The 17,698-nt window shown below is 42.6% G+C and overlaps 1 protein-coding gene across 2 annotated transcripts in view; it reads right to left on the bottom strand.

The window, feature by feature from the left end:
* The window catches only part of SLC37A3 (solute carrier family 37 member 3), a 41,613-nt gene that overhangs the window by 16,107 nt on the left and 7,808 nt on the right, over positions 1-17,698 (bottom strand). For both annotated transcript variants that reach the window (XM_087820982.1, XM_087820981.1), the window contains exons 4-8: positions 16,294-16,399; positions 9,864-9,956; positions 6,588-6,671; positions 4,305-4,450; positions 480-576 (exon numbers count right to left, since the gene is read on the bottom strand). In XM_087820982.1, coding sequence (XP_087677108.1) covers positions 480-576; positions 4,305-4,450; positions 6,588-6,671; positions 9,864-9,956; positions 16,294-16,399 — 526 coding nt within the window. The remainder of the gene's footprint in view (positions 1-479; positions 577-4,304; positions 4,451-6,587; positions 6,672-9,863; positions 9,957-16,293; positions 16,400-17,698) is intronic.

Genomic DNA, 17,698 nt, shown 5'->3' with positions numbered 1-17,698 from the left:
TTGTCCCCTAAGCCACTGTCCATTCTCTACTGCCCAGAGGCACTTAGAGGAGCTCAATAAATATCAAAGGGTAAAGTCATAAGTGAAGTGGGATTTCTTTTCACATGTTCACAAGCTGCTCCTGTTCCCTTGTCATCAGCTACACATTCAAGTCCTTTCCCTTTTCTCTGTGTTGTTGCTCTTTTTCTGACCAAGTTGTGGGTGCTTTTTTATATTAAGAAGATCAGCTCTTTACCTGTAACATGAGCTGCAAATACCTTTTCCCAACTGATTATTTGTCTTTAGATTTGGGTATTCTCCAGAAATAACGCTGCTATGTGTTTCCATTTGTCAAGTTTGTTCACTTTTAACACAAGCCCTGCCCAACCCAGACACAGCTCAATATGCATTTAAACAGCCACAGTATTATTTCCTTAAACAATAAAACAAACACAAAATACATTTATAAACTTGAAAAAAGGCTAGAAAGAAATACCTACCTCGTAACCATACTGCAGAACAGAAGAGGCCAGGCACGCTCCCAGAATGTTGCCCACCGAAGCACAGGCGCTCCAGAGGCCAAAGACAACACCTCGGCTAAAACGGAGAACAGCGGGAAACGGAACACAGCAGAGTGAGAAGGGAATCGATCCGCAGATCAAATACAGAATAGCCAAAACAATCAAGATTCACATTACAGAGAATCAACGTTCTATTTTAAGATTTTTAAGTACACCCACATGGCAAAACATCAGGTCTCTTCTAACTCTGAGACTTTATTAATACAGAAGTTTAATTTGTGGCTCACTGAAAGAAACTATTAAGAGAATTTAAAAAGACCACAGATTGGAAGAGAAAATATTGCATATCGTTCTTCTGATGAGATTTGTATCTGGAATATAAAAACTCTCAAAACTCAATAATATGAAAAGAGACAATGAATAAAATCTTAAAGAGTATGACTCTACAATCATCTCAAAATTTTAAAAAAATTGAGAAGGGGCAAAAATTTTTAATAGCTACTTCACATATAAAAATATGCAAATAAGCACATGAAAAGATGCTCAACATCATCAGACATTAGGAAAATTCAAATTAAACCCACAATGAGGTATCACTATATAGCTACAGAACAGCTAAAATAAAAAAGACTGAGCATAACAAGTGTTGGCAAAGATATACAGCAACTAGAACCCTTTACACTCTCCTGGCAAAAATGTAAAATGGTACAACCACATGGAAGAGACTGCCAATTTCATAAAAAGATATAAACATTCCTACCATATGATCTAGCCATTCTACTTCAAGGTATTTATTTATCCAAGGGAAATGAAAGCATATGTCCATACAAGGATTTGTACACAAATGTTCACAGTAGCTTTAGCTGTAATAGTTAAAAGTTGAAAACAACCCAAATGTTCTTCAACAGGTGGACAGACCACCAAACTGTGGTACAACAGATTACTATTCAGCTATGAAAAGGAATGGACTATCAATATGCAACATGAATGGATCTCTAATTATGCTGAGGGAAACAAGACAAACAAGAAAGAGTACATACTACGTGATTCCACTTATATACAATTTTAGAAAATACTAACTAAAGTGCCAGAAAGCAGATCAGTAGTTGCCTGGAGGTGGCAGTGGGAGGGAGGGGGGTGGTACTGGGAGAGGTGGGGGAAGGAATTGCCACAGAGCCTAAGGAAACTTTTGGGGGTGATTGTCCATTATCTTAACTATGGTTTTATGGGTGTATTCTTGCCAAAACTCACCAAATAATACATTTTAAACTGTACAACTTATTGTATACCTCAATAAAGCCATTTTTTAAAAGGTGAGTGGGTAAAGGGAAATCTGGTAGAAGGGAAACTAGCTTTTACAACCGTCTTGGAGAAAAAGGATTAGCTCTGAACACAGCCAATGACCATAAGACTGGTGGAAGAAAATGGGGTTAAGAAAAGTTAATTTTTTTAAAGTTCACATTTGTATTTTATCTAGTTGATACATATTAATAACACACTGAGTTAGATTCTCTAACTCCTTAAACATTTTTATAACCTCACTGAGACAAGAGGAGTCTTAGAAATGAACAGGGAGGCAACACTGGAAAATAAAGGCTGCTCACAAGTCGGAGGCTGCCACCTCCAACTGTTCATTTCAAGCCAGTCACAGCTGAGGCTGTGTTCTCAGGGGGAAAGCCTGGACTCCTGGACTGCTGAGTGCAGTGATGTGCAGGAAAGGGCTCGGTGTTTTAACAAGCTCTGACCCTGACAAGGGGCCTGACTCATCCAAGGTAACAGCTTTTACGGACAATATCCTCAGTAGATCACTGCATTCCTCTAAGCCCCAACTTTTTTCACCTGGAAAACAAGTGATTTGAACAAGGTAATCTCTATGTTTCCCTCTCCAATGCTAAAATGCCCAGATCCTCTAAAACCTGTAAGATCTGTCAAGAAGGTTTTGGAGGAAAGAGTTAGAAGGCCAGGCTCTGAATAACACCTGCTGGCCAAAGACATGTTTTTATAGGAAACTGGCTGAAAATAACTATGAGTTTAAGTTTTCAGTCTTATTGTGGTTAACTGTTATGTTTCACAGGAAAAGTCACCGTGTGGCAAGCAGAGCATTATTAATGTCGCTCATTAGTGTTACTTATTTAAAAAGAAATTGTCTTACTTTCAAGAAGAAATAGTACTGGCTTTCTTGAATTCTTTATTTCTTTGTAACTGATCCACAGAAATAAGGAAGTGGTCAGCCTGCCCGGTCACTGCTATCAAATACCCAATTTATAAAAACTCAGATAAAAATGATCTCAAAACGATACATGTCAAAGTAATTATCTTTGAGTGATACGATTTCAGTGGTTTTGCCTTTATTTCTCTTTGCTCATTTATATTACCTAGTTTGTCTACAATGAACAAGTAGCCTTTGAATAATTTTAAAAAATCATGAATGGGGGAAAAATTACCACCTGGCGGACATGGCTCAGCGGTTGAGCATCGACCTAGGATCCAGGAGATCACGGTTTGATTCCCAGTCAGGGCACAGGCCCGAGTTGCGGGCTCCATCCCCAGTGAGGGGTGTGTGGGAAGCAGCCCATCAATGACTCTCTCTCATCATTTACGTTTCTCTCTCTCTCTCCCCCCCCCTTTCCATTCCTCTCTCTGAAATTAAGATTTTTTTTTAAAAATTTACCTTAAAAATCTTAAGAATAAACAGCACATGAGCAGACAGCATCACCCACTCCAAAAGAAAACCCAACTATAAGGGAACAAGAGCCTCTTAAAATCAATTGTTAGACCAGTGATGCTAGAGCTAGAATGAAATAGGAATCCCTAGCACACTGAAACATAATCAGAGCCTTCTCAGCTAAGTGGTGCTTCTTCTGACCACAGACATTTCATAGGTGAACTTTCACAAGGTTACAGATCAATAGCAAGCAAGCACCATTTCTCCCCCACTGTGAAACCGAGGAAGCTGGGAACCGAGAGGACAGGTCGGAGCATGCGCGGATCGCTGCGCTGGTGGACAGTGTCTGGGGCGTAACTGGCTCCAATGTAAAAGTGCAAACAAGCAGAAAAGATAGAGCCATCGATTAAAATAAATGTGTATCTCACACACATAACTACAAAAATAACAGGAATTCAAATTAATAATATTCCTGAAATTGGAGTAGCACAAGTAATGACATAAACAGAGCCAAGTCTCTGGGTAGCTCAACTAATTTCCATCCTGTAAATTAAGTATGGCTCTTCTTCCTGGTAGCCCAGAAGATACTTTAGCAGGTGCCTGTCCTCACACTTTGGCCCACATCACACACACAAACTCAACTACGATCTAATAATTACTTAAAGGGTTAGGGGAGAAATGCCCCAAAGATGGCATTCTGCATCTGCATCTTATTAGAGCCATTGCTATGTGACCTTAGGCAAGTCCCATGGATCGCTTTTGGCCTCAGTTTCCTTACGTTTAACGGAAGAAGGCTAAAGAAGATCACTGAGTCTCAAAAAAGGGAAAGGAAGGCAAAACCCACAGGAAGATACCCGATGGGATGGCACATGAGATATTAAAGAAAAAAATGAGACGCGCTGCCTTAGCCACACTCAGAATCTGGCTCTGGCCCGAGGGTGTTGTGGAGGTGACTGACTGGGCTAGACATCACTAAGGTCCACACCATTTCCAATACACTCTACATGAAACCTCTCTGTGAACTAGTCTAACTTTCTAAATGAAGGGAGGAAGTGGGCAGTGTTGAAAGGATCAAATCAATTGACAAATCTGAAAAATCCAACATTAAAACTACTTAGAAAATTCAAGAGGTGGCATACCCAGCTTTCCCAAACCAGTTGCCCATGACAGCAACCACACAGGGCCACCCAGTGGACTGCAGCAGGCCATTCACAATCCACAGGCAGCAGTACAGCCACTTGTTGTAGAAACGCAGCCATTCTGTGACAGTGCCAAAGACAAACACCTTAGAGAAGAAGGAAGAAAGAGGGACATGTAACATCCATATGGACACCCGGAGTGCACTCAACTGCCAAGCACACGTGTTTCTGCGGCAAGAGACTTCAGGAAGGAGTCGTTCAATGTCTAGACCTACGAGACATGTGGCTGACTTGGAATGTTCCTGCTCAAAGCAGCACCAAACCGCCGCCAACCAGAGCAAAGCTGTCAAACAGCATCAAACTCATTAGTGATCATCCTCCAACTTGTGTCTTCAACGCTAAAAAGTCCTCATTGTGTGACCTCCTTTTATATCTATAGTTGACCCTTGAACAACATGGAGGCTAGAGCTGCTGACCCCAGTGGTCAGAAGTCCATGGTGAGCTTTTCAGCCCCCAGAACGGAACTTCTGACAGCCTGCTGCTGACCAGAAGCTTCACCGATAATATAAACAGTCGATTAACACATACTTTTGTGTTATATGTATTATACGCTGTATTCTTACAATAAAATAAGCTAGAGAAAATAAAATATCATTAAGAAAATCATAAGTACATTTACACTACCTACTGAAAAAAATCCCATATAAGTGGACTTACGCAGTTCAACCCGTGTTGTTCAAGGGTCACCTGTATTTCCATTTCCTCTTCCTCAGGCCTGTCTTTGTGGAGAACTATCATGGGGACTGAGTTCATGTGGGCAGTTTAAGTCAGAACCATGGCAGGCACATGGTAGGGACTGGGAAGCACCAAGCGCCAGCTATTACTATCAGAGCCGCTAATAAGTCAATCAGAGTAACTGTGACAGGCTCAATATTTAGTAGCACTCATGTGATTGCTTTATTCCAGGCATTTTGCTCGAGTGGTCATTTTATTTCTGGTTGAAGTCTCTTTGGGGAATATCTGGCACGAGTACATGTAATACTGTATGATTCTAGTTACATGGCAATCTGAAATGAGCAAAACTGTAAGGACAGAAAAATGGTCAGCAGTGGCCAGAGACCGGAGGAGGAGGTGAGGTGGTGGTTACACAACTGCACCCAGTGGTCAAAATTCAGGACTATATACTAAAAAGAGTGAGTTTAGGCACATATTTCGATTTTTCAAAAAAAATTTAAGTATGTTTTAAAACAGGTTTTGAAATAGTATGTATATATGTGTGGGTGAGCAGCTTATGAACAAATAAAATGGTCTGATCTCTAAAATTTCAAAGAAAATAACATTTTTCTCTGTACACAAATGGTGGTCATTGAAAAACAGTAATAAAATAGAGTCTAACTAAACTCTATGCCTTCATTCAATCAACAAAAATTTCTCACCAGACCCTTGTAAGCAAATAAAGATGACTCATATGGATCTTGCCCACATATTGCGTCAGGTACTGTTGCAAGTACTATACAACCAGCAACTCGTCTAACCCTCACTACAGTCCTAGGCGAGGGGTTCAAATGAGGAAGCTGAAGTGTAGAGAAATCACAGCTAGGAAATTGCAGAGGAGGGACTGAAACAGGCAGTGCCGTCTCAGGAAGTCTGTGATCTTAACCACTGTGCTCCAGCCTCCAGGGAAAGCAAGACTGATGCAGACATAAGTAGGCTAAGCAATAGACAATATTTGTGCCTCCAATGAAAATGCAGGCACGGGAGCTCAGAAGAGGGAATGCTGACTTCTAGGAGGGTTGTCAGTAACATAAGGCATTATGAAGAAAATGTCACTTAGCCAGTGACATGAAGGAGACGCTGAGTGAGACTGGATAGCTGAGAAAAGGGCCATCCATGCGAGGCAGGAACAGCAGGAACAACGGTAGTGAGGCAGAAAGAAGCTGGATATGGGAGGGCCACAGAAAGTCATGTGACCAAGGAGAGCAGTGAAGCACAGTGACAGATGCAACTGGAAAGGCAGCTGGGACTAGGTTCTGGAGAGCAATGAACAGCATGCTATTTATGCACTGACTTCGTTGGTGACTGGGAGTCAAGGAAGGGGCATGATCTGAATCACACTTTTAAACAACTCCCCTAACTGAAAAGGCTGGCAAGGGACTCAGAAACTGAAGGTTAACTTTACTATTCTCTCCTACATACAGAAGTAGGGGGACTGCTTGGATTCTAAAATATCTGACGATAATCATAATCATTATCATCATAATTTTTTTAAACTTTCAAACTTACCACTAATGCAGAAGAGCACATGCCAAAAGATAGAACACATCGTAAATTAAGCCGGTCCCCAACAACACCGCTGATGAAAAGGCCCTAAAAACAAAGCATTTTATTTTACAGCCGTGAATTACAACACAGTCTGAAAAAAAGAGGCACTGCAAAGCAAATGAGGCAGGCAATACGCTGAGATTACTTAAAATTAAATCGCATTCTCATGCCCAGACGAGCTGTCTGTATCAGTTTCCCAAATGTTTCATAAAATGGCACTGGGCTTTTCTGCACACTTCATGCACCAAGACCTCCCTCGTAATTCAGTGCAAACCTATGTTCTACTTGGTCCCCTCAATGCCTAAGAGGAGACTGAAAAAAAACACACAAGAATTATTCCAATAAAACAAGCACACAACTCCATTTCATTTTCCAGAATAGATTAACTCCTGGCGATCAGCTATCTGCTTCCCCAAAGGCATTCCTCTCAGCTATTTGCATTTGGAATAAAGATGTTAGAGCACGTCTTGCAGGACAGAAGCTTCTGGGGCACAGGTGCTGCCTGTTTAATCTGACCCTTGGGTTTCATGTCACCACAGGCAAGGAACGCAGGGAGGCAGAGGCAATAATTAGTTGAACATAGGTACAAATGTTCTGCCTTCTGCTCTCCTCCCACAAAGCGGCAGCAATTAAAATGCTCAGATCATAGTGCAAGCCGACTAAAGAGCTAAGGGCAACACACTGTAGGTTTCTTCCATAAATATGAAAAATGACTAAAAGTCCTTAATAAAAACCTAAATTCTGATACAAGTGTTTCTAATAAATTGACTCTCTGTATCAGAGAAAATTTAAATGATAAATTTTGTAATAAATGTTTCTCCCTCATTACTGACAAGTTCTCTGTACCTCAAGAAGATTCTATGTTCTACAGCTGCCACTCACATGGTCTTATGCAGAGTAAAGGGGGTGAAGAGAATTTCTCAATTATGCTTCAGATTAGGTAATCAACTTATTCCCTGCTGCTCCAACCTGCCTGCACAATACCTGGAAGTTACAGAAGAAAATGCAGCTCAATAGACCCACAATCACTGATTTTTCATGGCACTTACCTTTTACCTCCTAAATCTATTTAACCCTTCAGACAGGTACTATCCCAATGCTCTAGGTGGGAAATTAAATAGCAAAAAAGGTTAGCCCTGGCCGGGTGGCTCAGGTGGTTGGGGCGTCATCCCGTACACTGGAAGATTCCGGGTTCAATTCCTGATCAGGGCACATACCTAGGTTGTAGGTTCAAACCCCAGTAGGGGTACGTACAGGCAGCAACTGATGGATATTTCTCTCTCTCTAAAATCAATAAAAAAAAACAAAAAACACATATCCTCAGATGAGGATTTTTTTTAAAAAGTTAAATGCCAGTGGGAAGCTAAATTTAACACAGCTAGTTGACGGTGGTAGAACTGGTTTTTCTACTAGACTCCACTGCTTCTTAAAATACTTTATAGAAGTCTCTGGCCAGTGTGGCCCAGTTGGTCGGGCACATGCTGCCCCCAGGAGGGGGGGTGATCCTGGATGGGGCCGTGCAGGAGGCAAGTCGATGCTTCTCTCACACACTGATGTTTCTTTCTCTCCCTCTCCCTTCCTCTCTCTCTAAAAATCAATCAAAAATCTTTAAAAAAGGAATACTTCATAAAAGGCTCAAAGAGAAGCCTCATGCAGAATGATGATAAGTTAGGATTTTGTACGGAAAATGGCCAGGGTAAGGAGAAAGGCTACAGATCTAAGATCCGTTCCAATTTTGTAACTTTCCTCTTAGAAGAAAAGATATTCTAATAATCACCCAAATAAACATTTAGAGATTACTTTGGGACTTTTACCCAGTATTTTTCACATCACCTGGACATTCAATCTTAAAAGGCTTTTGTTATCACTGGGCACATTTTCAAGACAGGAAAGAAGATGCTGGAGAGAAAAAGTTCCAGCTGTGGCCACCATCAGCCCCACAGATCTAACTCGGCAGCCACCACAGATGTTCCCTACAACCAGACACTCTGGCTGCCCAATCCAGGGATGACCTCAAATAGAGTCAGCCCCTGCCACCTGATATGGCTCCCAGGACTCCACCTGCTCATGGTGTCCCTGCTCCCCACTGCTCTGGCTCAGCCTCCCTAACCATTCCTCAGCCTCCCTTCCTCTAATGCTGGGAAGCCCACAACTCAGTCTTCACACCTCTTCTCCATCCTCACCAACTCTCTGGATAATTTTAAACATCAGGTATAGCCCTGGCCAGTTTGGCTCAGTAGTTACTGTGTTGGCCCGCAGACTGAAGGGTGCGGGTTCGATTCCAGCCAAGGGCATGTACCTCAGTTGCAGGCTCGATCCCCAGCTCCAGCTGGGACGCACGCGGAGGGCAACCAATTGATGTGTCTCTCTCACATTGATGGTTGTTTCTCTCTCTCTCTCACTCCTTTCCACTCTCTCTGAAAAGGAATGGAAAAAAATATCCTCGGGTGAGGATGTTAAAAAAAGAGAAATCATGTACATGCAAAGGACTCTGATGTTTGTACCTCCAGCCTGAATGTCTAGACACACTGACCTCACTTACCCACCTCAGGTCTTTGTTCAAAGAGCCCCTTCTTTGCAAGGTTCTCCCAAGCCACCCTACTTAAATTACACCCCCCACCCTGAGCTATCTATTCCCCTCTCCCTGCTTTTTCTCCACAGCACTTACCACCTTTAAACATACTTTATAATTAACTTATTTATAGCATTTTGTTACTGTTTGTCTCTCTTAGCTCCCACTCCAAGAATAGCAGCTTCATAAAGGTAGGGATTTTCCTGCGTTGTCCACTGATGAATTCTCAATGACTGGAAAAGTACCTGGCACATGCTAGGTGCTCAGCAAGTATTTGTCAAATGAATGGATGCACAAGGACACAAAATATAAACTTCAGCCAATCCTGAACCTCCTCAGTCAGCAAATTTAAAATCTCTTATGAACTTCATAAACTTTGGACTCATTTCTTTTCACATCTTTCAAAACCCTGGAATTCTAGCCCTAGACTATTTGTGTCAGCGGCTAGAGCATCGGGCTGAGACTGATTCCGGCCAAGGGCACGTACCTCGGTTGCAGGCTCAATCCCTGGCCGTCAGTGCACGTGCAGGAGGCAACCAATGGATGTGTCTCTCTCACACTGATGCTTCCCAACACCCCCTCACTCTCTCTGAAAAGCAATGGAAAAAATATCCTCGGGTGAAGGTTAAATATAAATAAACCAGCCTTGGAATTCTAAAACTTACCACAGCATAGGAGAAGAGGAAAATAGTATCCAGTGTCCCAAGGAAAAGCGTGGCCTCCTCTGCACTGGGGAACAAATGGTTGCTGCTCCAGACCTATAGGACACAAGAGCATGTCAGTCCCGGCTGGCATCTGCTCGCGCTTCGCATCCCTCAAAGCCCCTTCGCATGCCCTCCACCCACTCTCACGGAGACCTGGCAGCGCTGAAAAGAGCAAAGTGGTACTTTATACAGGAAACACACACACAGTCAAAACTATCTGAATAATACTGGGGCCGCCCTTATCCAAGGTTTGCTTTCCCCAGTTTCAGTTACCTGAAATCAACAGAGGTCCAAAATATTACAGTATGTGCCAGGGGGAGGAGGGAGGGAGTACACATGTGAGCATGGGAGGGTGGGAGGAAGGGAGGGAAAGAGAGAGACCACAGTCACATAACTTTTATTATAGTATATTGTTACAGTTGTTCTATTTTATAATTAGTTATTGTTGTTAACCTGTTACTGTGCCAAATTTATAGATTCGTCTTTATCAGAGGTATGTACGTATAGGAAAAAGGGTAGACTATATAGGGTGTGGTACCATGCACAGGTTCTGGCATCCACTGGGGTCCTGGACTGTATCCCCTGTGGACAAAGGGAGACTATGATACTAAAAAGTTCTCTTCGTTTTCCCTTTAACTTTTCCTTTGATGGTGCAAAAGCTGTGGTGGGTGAAAATGCTGCACCTTGGCAGAAACGAGCAGTTACACAAAACGGTGCCGTGTTAATCAGTCTTCTTTATTGCCACACTTCAGTACCAAAAAAGAGGTCACTTTCACTTAAGAATGTTCTTGATGAAGCAGTAAAAATTAGTAATTGTATTAAATCTGGCCCCAAGTACACTTAATTTTACCAGTCTGTGTGATGAGGGGGGAAATACACAAACAGTGCATACCAGAGTTAGGTGGCTGTCCTGGGGGAAGCACTTTGCTTGCAACTGTGTGAGCTGTGAGCTGGGATGTCATTTTTACTCGAAAGAATGACTGACAGACACAGTGCCCAGTTTTGAGTATTTGGCAGATTTGAGTATCTGGCAGATATTTCCTCAAAAAAGTGAAGCAAGCCTGTCACTTCAAGATTCATTCAAAGTACAAGACAGACAAATGGATGTTAATGTAAGGTTATACAAAGTTAATGAATACGGTTTCAGATTCCACACTGCAACTACCCTTTAAGAAATTGCCACTTGTCAAATTCTGGTGTAATATCAAAGACAAATACCCACAATTAACTGAAAGGCTGTTAAAATACTTCCTCCCTCTCCACCACGTATCTGCGGGAGACAAACTCTTCAGAGACTTGAAAGGATCACATTGCAGGAGACTGAATTCAGAGCCGACAAAAAAACCCATTGTCTTCTACTCAGCCAGACAGGAAGAGAGTTGCAAAAATCTGTCAGTCAATGCCACACTCCTAAGTGGGGGTTTTTTGCCTTGAAAAAGTCATTTTTCATAAAATGTCATTCATTCATGTTAACATGTTGTGGGTTAATTTATTTGAAAATAACTTAAAAACTAACATATTCTTCAATTTCTCAGTTTTAATTTCTAAAACAGTCAACACCTAGAAATATAAACCCATATAACCAAAAAGTTCAAGAACTACTGGACTAAATGATTTGTGAGATGGCTTGTTAAGAAGGGAATGTTTTTGAATCCTCACCCAAGGATATGTTTACTGATTTGAGAGAGAAAGAAACGGAAACATCCATCAGCTGCCTCTAGTACTCACCCTGACCAGGAATCAAACCTACAATCTTTTGGTGTACAGGGGGATGCTCCAACCCACTGAGCCAGGACAAGAAGGGAAATTTTGACTTAAGAATAGTTAAAAGAAAAATCACAATAAGCAATTTAAAAATATATATCTTCAAGAGAAAGTAAAGTCCCAAATTATGAGAATATATAAAGTGTGATTCTAAAGTATTGGGACTCATTTCTGGGTAGCTTATGTCTTTTACTTTAAGAACACTTCATGTACTGCTTTCATGATAAGAAAGCAGCTCACACAGCTAGATCGATCAGTATTTCAACGTGCCAATTGAAACCTTAAATATCTCCAGTTAGTTATTTTGCCACATTTTTCACTCTAACCACAACACAATCTTTGATCCCTGATGCTGTCTGGGCTCAATAGGACCCAGGATTAAAAACCCTGTTGGGCACACACCCGTGTGACCTAGAAACCCAGGGCCTGACGTAGCTGCCGCAAGTTTCAGGGCTTTCTTTACTTTTTCGAAAAGCGACCAAAACTCCCACAGGTGTGGTTTTCCCAAGAACTGACAGACGTAAACAGCTTTTTTCTGCTTCACTGCCAGAATAAGCAGAAACACACTTCTGCTTGCCTACTTTACAAGTGCGAACAAAATAGAACCAAAAACTAAGCAAAGTAGAACTAGCAAAAAGACTCAGAAAATAGGTTAACAGAAAAAGCCTAATAAAGGAAGTTTATGTTCATAACACAGCTTCGATCAAGATGACTATACCAGTAGGTGAGAAATGGTCCAAGTGCACATGGTGACTCATTCAGCGTTTAATGAAAGCCATGGACAAAATGACTTCAAATGCTCCAGTGATTCCAGCTGGCCTGTATGTACAATTACCATGTGACTGTATCAGCCTGTAAGTGTGCAGGCTTTTTTTGTGTTGTGGGGGCAGGAGCTGTACTAAGCCACTGCAATTGCTACATGTTGGGACACTTCCTGGAGGCATGAAATTGTGGGCACATTTAAAAGGTCATGGTGAGAATGTCACAGAGTAAGGAGAGCTGTGCATGGAGGTAGGGGAACTGCTCAGACGAAAGAGCTTCCTGGTGCACAGAAGGTGAGCTCAAAGGACCTGAGTTCAGGGTTTGCTCTCCATCTAAGGCAAGAATCTGAGGGAGAGGAGCTGCGGATGAGAGTGAGATGGATGCTGAGGACACCCTGAACCTGGTATCCCTCTCCTAAAGAGAACTCTACACTCTCTTATGCTATCCTCATGGAAGGACTGTACTGTCTAGAGCTAAAGTAAGACTTTATTTTAATAGAACTAATTTTTATTGACAATTTCAGTTGAGTTGTCCTCAAATATTAGATTTAACCATTAGCTGTTTATTATCTATAAGCACGCATGTTATGCTAATTTCACTTAATATTTCCAGTGTCAGTGGAATCCATTATAAATTCTCAAGGTATAGGGACTGTGTCTGCTTAATTTTCTGTAAAGCACCTAAGATAGCTCTGCATAAAAACAAAAGCTATAATAAGTACTTTTTGAAAATGCTATTTAGGGCATTTAAGGAATGTTTAACATATACAAACAAAATATATTTTAGAGTTCAGACTCATTTTACATATACTTCTGGCACTAAGTACCTTTCCACCTTGGACAAGAAAGTGTCTCAAGGGGAAGCTAGAGAGAAAGCATTACAGACCCAAAGTACAGGAGGAGTGAAGGGTACACGCCAGCCCAGCCTCTGCACTCCCAGCAGCAGGCTTCAGGGAAACAAGCCCTGGACTGGAAAATCAAAAGAAAGAACGGAGTCAGGCAGGCATGGCTCAGTGGCTGAGCGTCGACCCACAAACCAGGAGGTCATGGTTCAATTCCCTGTCAGGTCACATGCCAGGGTTGCAGGCCGATCCCCAGTAGGGGGCGTGCAGGAGGCAGCCGATCAATGACTCTCTCATCACTGATGCCTTATCTCTCCTTTCCTCTCTCTGAAATCAAAACAAACATTTAAAAAAAAAAAAGAATGGAAAGTCAGCACTGCTCCCCATGAGGGCAGGTCCACACAAACATAGCTCTCCTGGCTTAGTAGCACTTGACTTCTATCTGCATAACCAATCCACCCAATCTACTTAATCCATGCTTCTGAAACACCAGCATGATGAACCTATTTCAGCAGGAGTAAGTATCTAAGCAGAAAAGTTAATGCCAGTTCAAAACAAGCTAACAATGTAATATGGTTCCTGGCAGGAAAGAGTTAACACAGCAGACCTGACATGACTCACCTTAAAAAGACCCACCTGCAAGGCTGGCCCTGGCCCAGCATCTAGAAACCTGGATCCAGGAGGGTTCCCATGATTCCCTGCTGAGACTGCCTTGCTGTGCTAAACTGTTCAAACAATGTGGTTTATGCTTAGCACCTGCTTTCCTTCTGAGAGTGTGGGATTTTTGCATGGGCCAGGTAGAGAGCGCCTACGTGACCAGCTCCAATAAAATCCTAGGCATCAAGTCACCAACGGGCTTCCCTGGTAGACACTTCTCACCTGTGTGGTCACAACTTGTGTGGGAGATTACACATACCGTGTGTGACTACTGGAGAAGGCCTCTCAGAGGCCAGTGCTGGTTTCCTCCAGGCTTCACCCTACATACTTTTCCCTTTGCTGCCTTTGTTCTGTATCCCTCATTGCAATAAACCACAGCTTCAAGTACAACTATGTGCTGGTCCTGTCAATCCTCCTAGTGAATCATCAAACCTGGGGGTGGTCTTGGGGACCCTGAGCCCAGTTACCTGAAACACAAAGGCAGCCTTAGGCAGTACACCCAGAAATTCAGTGACTAAACTAAACCTCATGTTCTGTATGCTGGCCAGGCTGTCCCTGAAACATCGTACTGCGTGCTCAGCTGCAGGAGCCAGGAATGTTTCACCTAAACAAGAAAATGTAGGAAGACAGGCTTTCTTCATACTCAACAGGCCACTGTGCAGTGGGAACAGGCTAGTGTGCATGGCTCAAAACCAAACAGCAGAACACTTTCACCTCAACAGAAGAAAGACCTTCCTAATGACGAGAGTTGAAGATCAATGTAGCTGTCCACCTCAGAAACAGAGCTTCTTCTCCCTCAATGTTAAAGCAGAAGCTGGGCAGTCACCTTTCAATAACCACAAGAAAGACTCCATACTGGCTGGGAGTTGGGGCACATGACCTCTCTAAGGCCAGTCCATCTTGAAGGTCTGTGAAGAGTCAGCTAATAATCATGCAGAGGTGCTCGCTGTGAACACAGCACCAGTCAAGTATCAGCTAGAAGTCTAACCCTCTACTCTTACCACCTTTCCTGTTAGAAGTTCCTAAGGCCCGGCCGGGCATGGCTCAGCCACTGAGCATCCACCTGTGATCCAGGCGATTGCAGTTTGATTCCCGGTCAGGGCACTTGCCCAGGTTGTGGGCACGATCCCCAGTCGGGGCGTGCAGGAGGCAGCCGATCAATGACGACTCAAGATCTTAACATTAATGTTTCTCTCTTTCTCCCTTCCTCTCTCTGAAATCAATAGAGATATACTTAAAAAAAAAGGTTCCTGAGACGTTCAATTCATGAAAAGCTGTTCAGGAGCCTCCCCACTAGAATGCCAGCTCCAAGGGCCCCAGCTTTTTGTTTTTACCCTCAGTGCCTGGAGCAGGGATCTGTGAGACAGACCTACAATAAGCACGGGTTGAATAGCTTATTTACATTTGGGGAGACAGTCATATAACCTTCAAATCTCCGTCAACTTTAAATTGGTCCAAATCAGGGAAATAATTTTTAAGAAAGAAAACAAGCTAAGAATACTAATAAATAGCTACAATTTCACATAAGCAGAACTCAAACCATGTGGTCAGGACTGAGTGAAGTGGATCTGCGTACTGAGATAGGGTACTGTAAAGAAGAGCACCTCTGTCCCAGCCATCAAAGAGCTTTCTCCGCCCATGCGAATACAAGGAACTGGGATACATACACTCTGAACTTAAGCAAGATACAAATGAATAAATGAATCAATCAGAGAGCATGAAAATACTGAGATAGTAAACTATGCAATACAGTGTGCACACTTCAGGAAAAAACAGAACAGTGGAATCAAGAGAAAAACTTCATTTTAAAAAGGTGACATTTTATCTTGACATAGAGAAAAGCACAATTTTGATAGGTGGAAAGAAGGTAAAAGAGCCTACAAAAGAACATGGGCGTGGGGAGAGTAACCAAAGAACTTATATGCATATAATGCACAACCCAAGGACACAGACAATGGTGGGGAAAGGGACTGGGGAGGGGGATGGGACGGGGTGGAATGGGTCATTGGGGAGAAAAAGGGACATCTGTAATATTTTAAACAAAAATAAAATTTAAAAAAAAAAAAAAAGAAGAAAATGGGCAAAATCACAAAGGTAGAGAGCGGAGTACTTGTGAAACTCAATGAAAAAATAGCCTAGGCAGAACTGTGTGATTTCAAAACGGTGAGAAATAAGCTGGCTGGAATGGTACTGAATCAGGGCAAGCTAAGAAATGAGGCAGGAAAGTTCAGATCTTAGGCCACAGGAAACAGTAAGCCATTTCAGAGTCTAAGCAAATGAATGGAACAAAACAGAAGACATCAGGAAGAATTCAGAGGTGGGCACGGGTCCCTTCTTAAATCCATGCCAGCACTCCATACCACTCACCTCTACAGGCTCGATCGACCTGTTAAAAGCACTTGGGGTCCACTGCTTAGAGATGCTGACTTTGACATTGCTGAATGTTTTCCTTGATGCATGGAGCAACGAGTAACTACAAAAGAGAAGAAATACAGCTGAATGAACAGCAAGGAAAACGGCCTTCAGTAAAAATCAGAGATACAGTCCTCTTTGTTCTTTCAATTCTGGAATTCTCTTTAAAAAAAAGAGGAGTACTGCTTTATAAGGACTAGCAACTGAAACAGCCTCTTCCAAGAAAAGAAATCATTAACGAACCTTGTTCGCTCTTATCCCTGGACCTAGGAGACAGAGATGTGACTGACCTCAGCCCACTTTAAGCTCTGGCTGCAGCTCTGTAAAAGGGTTTAAGTCTTTAGCAAACACTGGCTGCTCACTGTACGAGCCGATCAGTAGCTTTTTCTTTGGGTCCTGGCTTTTCCTCATACTGCTGCTTCCTCCCACCCCTCACAAATGAACATACCTAAACCAAGCATCCAACTACCTATCAACTCTTACGTAATTAGAGAACTATTCTCCTAGTTTATAACTTAAAACAAAAATCCATCATCCTCATTTGTGGTTGGTACCTTCAATAAAGAAGAAAATCTATTCAGAAGAAATAATCAGAATAGTTGAATCACAGGGTTATGAGTAACATGCTGCTAATGCCAAAAGGGCCTGGTATGTGCCATCAACACACCACTGAGGGCCACAGACTCACAAACACTGGGAATTCTGACTCACCAGGGATCTTCACACCAGTTACCAGAGTTCCTCATGACTGTCTCATACCATTTTTAATGCTCAAGGGGGCACAGGGCGGTCCCTGAATATGCATGCCCTTTGTTCTCAAGCTACTGGGGTTTTTTTGTTTGTTTGTTTTTTATTGATTTTTATGAAGAGGAAGGGAGAGAAGGGGGAAGAGAAAGATCGATGTGAGAGAGAAACATCCATCGGTTGCCTTCCATATGCACCCCAACCGGGATCGAACCCACAATCTAGGTAGGTATGTGCCCTGACTGGGAATGGAACCTGCCACCTTTTGGTGCGCAGGACGACGCTCCAACCAACTCAGTCACACCAGCCAGGGCTCAAGCTCCTGGTTTTTAACAAATAAAGGACTTTATATCAGATCAGGGTTTCTCAACCACGGGACCACTGACATTTTGGGCCCCCAAAATTCTCTATTGTGGAGGGGGGTTGTCTCATGCATTGTAGGATGTTTAACAGCATTCCTGGTCTCTGCCCACTAGAAGCAAATAGCATGATGTCAAAAAATGTCTCCAGACATTGCCAAATATGGGCCAAAGAGCGCCCTAGAGCTATTCTATTAGAGCTATCAAGAAGTACAAGAGGCCCTAGCCAGTTTGGCTCAGTGGTTAGAGCATCAGTC

Source organism: Miniopterus natalensis, chromosome 10, assembly GCF_054644295.1.
Source record: "Miniopterus natalensis isolate mMinNat1 chromosome 10, mMinNat1.hap1, whole genome shotgun sequence".
Lineage (NCBI taxonomy): Eukaryota > Metazoa > Chordata > Mammalia > Chiroptera > Miniopteridae > Miniopterus > Miniopterus natalensis.
Note: the sequence above shows the minus strand (reverse complement) of the source record. Positions and strands in the feature narration are given on the sequence as shown.